Below are 6,906 nucleotides of genomic sequence, written 5' to 3'. Positions count from 1 at the left end.
GACATTTCCGACTCTCGTCCGACTTGCGTTTTGACACTGGCGAATTTTTGTAGCAGTTTCACAAATTTATTCGCCAGCGGCGAAATGGCTTGAAATTCACTGCGTAGTCGTGACTGGTGGATTTATTTGCCCATCACCCCTAGTTCACATTCTATCCGTCTGCTTTGGGTATATGAGGCACCAGGTGTGTCCAGGGTTTCCGGCACCCTACGTGTTGGGAGTCAATTGACTTTCCAGCAGGACAGAGAAGAAACAAATACTCAAAGACATCTGACTCTTGGACATCTGAATAGTTATTTATTGAGAAGCCACAGTCCTCACACTTTTACAACTGTAGGCTTTAGTAAGGCAAAAGCAACATGGATCCACTATTTTACACCAAAGGAAAAAAAAAAAGCTTCTTGAGGGACCCCGGGTGCCATGCAGTTTTACTGGTTAAAATGCAATGTACATGGCAGATATAAAAACAATTGTGAAACACAAATTAATGTAAATCGAGGTTACAATCTACGGAAATAAGTATTATATATTCTTATAAACACAGTTTATAGTCTAAGATTTTGTTATTAAATTTAATTTTTACATACACTTTTTATTAAAACCTAAATAAAATGTAACATTGAAAGAGAAGACTCCAACATAAAATGGTTTTTGCGACTTGCTCGATTAGAAACAAGGTGGCAGAATCCGAATACTAACGCGTTGAGCATGTGACCTCAATGTAACCGGCAGAATGTTCAAGTAAAAGTCTATGATTGACAAACAAGGTTTCCGGGTGGGTTGAATCTCGGCTTCAAACTAATCACATCGACTGCCCCTTTTTGGGTGTAGCCTTACTCTAAGAACACCTTTGTTTGTTTTCTTTGTTTTTCATTCATTTGAGCAGTTTTAAATCCACGCCAAAGAAATGAAAGAGAACTAGTCACTCATTTTCACAACAATTAATCATCGACGTATGTACATTACAGTAATGAAGCATTGGGTAATTTCTGCTGATGACTGGGGCAAACCTAGCATAGTTCCTATATATTTCAATTAACAGTATTAAACAAGGGTGCTGGATATTGCATATGAACATACAGATTTGAAGACAGGAAACCCATGGACCAGATGTAGGTGCTTGTTTGAGTAACACACAGCTAGGATGGAAATCATATTGAGAAAACTGTTATGGGTGTTTAGAGCTGCCAGAACATTTTCTAATGTGACTAATGAAGAACAGACATGCAATGGGTACCAGGCTACATCCAAGTGAGACTCTAAACCAAAATACTTAATCATCATCTTCGTCCTCTTCATCGCTGTCCTTCATTGTGATTCCTTGAAGGCCTCCTCCCTCACTGACAGACGCTGTGGCTTCTTCTACGGTAAGTCGGTTTCTAATTGTGTCGTAGGTCTTGGTGTTTAAAGTGGAGTCCAACACACCTTGCAATCGAAAGTCACGGTAGGTTTTCTGAACCGAGGAGAAGAAACAAGATTAATTGGCATCATATCAAAACACTTTAAATCAGCACAAAGGAATTCTGGGAAGAGGATAAAAGAAGGCTCTGCTGAGCTCTAAAGGAAAGTGTCTACAGAAGAGGCAAGTCAGCCTGGAGTCAAAGGTCAGTAAATCAAGATACTGTGGGGTCATCTTTCAGTGGTTTTACCTCTTGCTTTCCTTGATACTTAGACCTACAGATAGGACATTAAATGTGGCCATACAAGTGAAGATCTGCTTGTTTTGAAAGGTCACTGAAAGAGTGGACCATTCACTGATATGTTCACCTTGAGGTGGGAAATATACGACCACAATTGTCACTATGCAGGCAATCAGATTGAGGTGGTTCTTGATCCGACAGGAAAAACAAACAAGCCTTATCAACATCTGGTCAATTTTTGGCCAGGTATCTGTCAAGGAGGCCCCTTGGAGGGCCCTATAGATGGACCAGCCTGTTGGCAGCTTTCATTGACCTGTGTATGGGCACTTTAAATATCTTAAAGAATTTCTCAGAAGATATGTAAACTAGCTTCATGCTATCAGATGGTATTGTCCAGAAATGTTAAGGTACCACACATGGGCAGATTTAAGCAGGGTTGGGTCCTTTAGAGCAGTGTATGGGGCTCTCCGACAGGCCCCCTAACAATATGTGGCCAAAAATCGTTGAGACCTCGATTCAGCAGTTTGATTTTCCCACCTGATCAAGAACTGCATCTGCTAGTTGAGGAGGTCATTGTCCCATTGGCGGCGATTCCAATAGTAAGCTGATATTGCCTGACTTTGATGGGCATATAAACTAGTTTGGGGACCTGACAAATGAGTGGATCTTATAGGGTATGGCTATTTTAGTTCAAATAAACATTCCTGGATAGGTTCATCTTATACTCATCATGATCTTATACCCAACATCATACCTGGATACTGTTTATTAAATGGTTAGTATTACATATGTACCAGCAACTATTCCTTGAAGCCTAGTGTGGTATAACAAAAGTAAAAGGAAGTTGGAATAATGTACAGTAGATACTGTAATTCCTTTTCATGTGAACTTACAGTGGGCTTAGTGTATCCTTTACACAACATTGTTTTGTTTTACCACATTTTACAACTAAATTTCCATATACCATGTTGGATAGTGTAAAAAGAATTGTATCAGTATTCCAGAGAACATCTGATGAGAGGGTATATATAACGAATTATAAATGATATAAATGAAATATATTAAGCAGTTTAGTTATGTGGTACAATGGAAATGGGAACTTAAATGCATCAGAAAATGGATCTGTGTTCCAAGCACCATACTCTTAAATGAGGTACGAAACCAGATCAACCCATTTTAACATGATCAATTTAAACTTCAGAAGGGTATTATAGGTAGTGTACATGTATGGAAAGTAATATGGAGCAAAGAAACGGTATAATATGGACATGATATGAGCACAACTAAAAATTATCTTGTTCAGGAGTAGTGTTTCATTTTTTTTTTGAAGCGGCGAATTTTTGCGGCCGTTTCGTGAATTTATTCAAAGAGCCGCCCCGAATTCGCGCCTGCCGAATAAATTCGCCCATCACTACTCAGGAGGTCTCATTTTTTAAAAATATTGAGCAGGAATGTCTTCAAAAACATTTACAGTTTTCATTGGTATTTTATGATCATCTTCCTATAGGTGATGATTGAAGCTTAATAAGAGGAAACACATCTCTACACACTGCGGGGGTTATTTTTCAAAGTCCTAATGCCAACAGCTCGAACAATTTGAGTTTTTTTTGTAAAAATTCTGAATTTTTAGTGGGAAAAAAACGTTGAAATTTTTCAAGATTTATTATACTCAGAGGATGGAAAAAAATCAGAATCCAAATATCCGGCATCTCAGACCTGCTGAGGTTGTTTATAAGTCAGTGGGAGAGTTCCCTTTCCTATTTGGAAATTTCTGTGGTCTGCGCTTGATTTAACCCAAAATGCCACTATTTTGGGCTAAACTAATTCAGACTTTTTGGGAAAAAGCCTGAAAAATTGAGCAATTCGGGAAAAAAATCTGAAAAAAAATGTACAATTTGAATTTTCACTCAATTTTATATAGTTTGTTCCCGATTCAATTAAATCGTGCTTTTTTAATAATACTGCAATATACTACTGCATAATTACACTGTTTACACTGCAAATAATACACTCTGCAATATAAAATCTAATTCCTAACCCAACAAGTGTATTTTTTAGTTGTAATATTGGTGTGTAGGTGTATCTCAGGTCATTTTGCCTGGTCATGTGCTTTCAAAGAGCAAGTGCTGCACTATGGAACTGCTTTCTGGCAGGCTGTTGTTTCTCCTACTCAATGTAACTGAATGTGGCATGGTGGAACCTGGATTTTACTATTGAGTGCTGTTCTTAGATCTACCATGGAGCTGTTCTCTGGTTACATTCCCATTGTTCTGCTGATGGGCTGCTGGGGGAGGAAGGGAGTGGTGATATCAATACAACTTACAGTGGAGCAGTAAAGAGTGAATGAAGTTTGACAGAGCACAAGTCACGTGATTGGGGCACCTTGGAAACTGCCAATATGTCTATCCCCATGTCAGATTTCAAAATGAAATTTAAAAGAAATCGAATTGCTCTTTTGAAAATTATGGAATTATTTCTTAGGGTGACATTTAAGCTGCCTGTTCAAAAATAATATAGAAATGGCAGTATTACCCCCAGTTCTAAACACAACTTCAAATGGAAATATTTAGAGTATTAGAGGACCTAGAACAATATTACATTATATTATATGCCATATCTGTTCCTAAGGACCTTTATGCAGACACCAGAGAATGTCTCTATGAGTGTAATTTAATGTATAGGTGTTTATAGTTCACAGAGAAAACAGATTTTCCTTTTCTCTAAGGTTCCTTAAGTTTCAATTAAAATCTAATGAAAGGGGGGGGGGAATAAGTGAAAACTAACTTGATACATTGATGCTGAGGGATATGTTTCAAAACCTTCCCTTCACACCAATTACAGTGTAAAAAATAATACTATGACAGCTTTGTATGTGGCATTACTACAACACATTATCCCTGGAGGCATAACTTATTAGTAGCTTGTTTAAAGAGGTGATGATTTGATGGTAATAACACTTCAAAGACAGCCCCATTTCTACACCAAGAAATTCTTATTGTGGAATAGAATTTACAACGAAGGTCTCATTTTCTAAATGGGGAAGCCTCTAGTTCTCTGGTGGAATGTTGAAGAGCAAATCACCTTCCATTTGTATTTAAACGCTTAGATGAGAACATGTGTTTAAAAAGGGCCACATTGAAGGGCCATGTGAGATTTTCCAATACGTGTGGGTGGTCACATTATATTTATTGACTAATGAAGTCTGTGAGTCAATGGATCACAAAGTTGCCAAGTGCAGACACCACTAATTCCAGTTCAGTCAAGATTTGTGATTGAGATATTTTAGACTACATTTTGCATATGTTTATGTTGCATAAAGGCTACAGATATCTTGGATCACAGAATTTAAGAAATACTTATCCAACTGTCTCTGTCTGAGAACATTGAGTTGTTGAATGCTTCCATATTGAAGGGGGAGGGGTACAATCACCGCATTGTTCAAAATGCTCTATTTGCATTATGTTTTATTTTAGCAACATCAATGTAGTGAATGCAGGATTTAACCATCCCCAACTATGTAAGTGTAGGCTATTGCCTGTGGGAGGTTTAAGTTCCCATTGACAAAATGGCATTATGGGAAATTCCATATAAGGTCTATAAGAGGGGATGGATCCCTTAGTTTTCTCTTTGAACTCCACTTAAATGATAGGGTGCTGGAGGGCCTGAGGAACAAGTTCTCATAAAAGGGAAAATTCAGGACCCTGACGACTATAGTATAAGGTGGGATATGGAACCCTGTGAATAAGGACCTGTACATAACAGCAGGGTAGTGTCTTCTATTACACATTCCAGTATGGTTCGATATATAGTGGGAGCTAAACCAGGCAGTTTTTTGCTCCACCAGGAGATTGTAGGGTGGGGTAATTCCAAGATGACACCCACCAGACTGTAGGGACTATAGCAGTTATGAGCCAGAGTAGCTTGTGAAATCCCTTTGATCCAACACTGTGATATCCCAGGAGACTGAGGGCAGACAACTCTGGTATGAGTTATACCAATGTGGAATTCAGCGATGCGACGTTATACATATTTTGAATATGAATATTTGTGAAAATTTGGTGTATTAAGTCATATGCCCTTTTTCATGCATCCATTATCCAGAAACTCAGTATCCAAAAAGGCTGTCTCCCATAGACTCCATTATAATAAAAGAATCCAAAATTCTAAAAATGATTTCCCTTTTCTCTGTAATAATAAAACAGTAACTTGTACTCAATCCCAACTAAGATATAATTAATCCTTATTGGAAGCAAAACCAGCCTATTGGGTTTATTTAATGTTTACATGATTTTCTAGTAGACTTAAGGTACAGTATGAGGATCAAAATAATGGTCTATTAACCCGGAAAACACCAGGTCCTAAGTGTTCTGGATAACTGATCCTATACCTGTACTTCGTTCTACAATAAATCTACTACTCACTTTTTTCTTAAAAATGTGTGTGAGAGTAGTAGTTGAGGTTGGAGATCCTCTGCGAGAAGCCCTGCTAAGAAAAGGAGTCACACGTAGCAGTGGTCTATCTTGGAGAGCAGATGGAAAACAGAATCCTTGTGTCTATAGCAGTGCACAAATATCATGGAATTCTGTCAGTGACGTAACTAGATATTACTGGGCCCTCAAAATATCTAGAGGGTGAGCAGTTTTATTAAAATTTATTAGAATTAGCGATGGGCGAATTTGCGCTGTTTTGCTTCGCCGAAAAATTTGTGTAATTCGCGAAACGGTGAAAAATTTGCGAAACGGCGCCGGCGCCCGTTTTTGATGCCGGCGAATTTTTGCCGCAAATTTTCACTGGCGTTTCGCGAATTTATTCGCTGGCGGCGAAACGCGCAAGTTCACCGCGAATCCGCGCCTGGCGAATAAATTCCCCCATCACTAATTAGAATTGTATATGAGTTAGGGCCTCATGGGGCCCCTATTCCTCCTGGGCCCCCCTGCAACGACAGGGTCTGTTTCCTCTATAGTTGCGTCTTTGAATTATGTGCCAATGCAGTGTGCTATAGGCAACTGATTGGAATTCAAATGCATGGGAAATGCCCACCATTGATGTATATTGTAATTGCCTGTGTCCTCTGGGAGGGAACTGCTGCAATTAACCCTCTCCTTGTTCCATATCCTTAATGGTATATACAGTATCATGATCAGGTGCAGCATTTCCCCTTTTTGCTGCTATCAATATTATTTCTCCTATGAAGTTCTAGAAATACCTCCTGTCCTTCATGCTCTCTCACCTTTCCAAGTCAGTACATTATTTGAAGTTGTGCTCT

General features: G+C 38.7%; 1 protein-coding gene across 26 annotated transcripts in view; it reads right to left on the bottom strand.

Moving 5' to 3' along the window:
- Nucleotides 1-275: 275 nt before the first annotated feature.
- Nucleotides 276-6,906, bottom strand: part of LOC108715931 (calcium-dependent secretion activator 1-like) — a 255,593-nt gene continuing 248,962 nt past the window's right edge. For all 26 annotated transcript variants that reach the window (XM_041561820.1, XM_041561808.1, XM_041561800.1 and 23 more), the window contains one exon: nt 276-1,453. In XM_041561820.1, coding sequence (XP_041417754.1) covers nt 1,274-1,453 — 180 coding nt within the window. In that variant the 3' untranslated portion in view covers nt 276-1,273. The remainder of the gene's footprint in view (nt 1,454-6,906) is intronic.

Source organism: Xenopus laevis, chromosome 4S (genome assembly GCF_017654675.1).
Source record: "Xenopus laevis strain J_2021 chromosome 4S, Xenopus_laevis_v10.1, whole genome shotgun sequence".
NCBI classification, from domain to species: Eukaryota; Metazoa; Chordata; class Amphibia; order Anura; family Pipidae; genus Xenopus; species Xenopus laevis.
The sequence above is the reverse complement of the archived record's forward strand: the minus strand, read 5'-3'. Positions and strand labels throughout refer to the sequence as shown.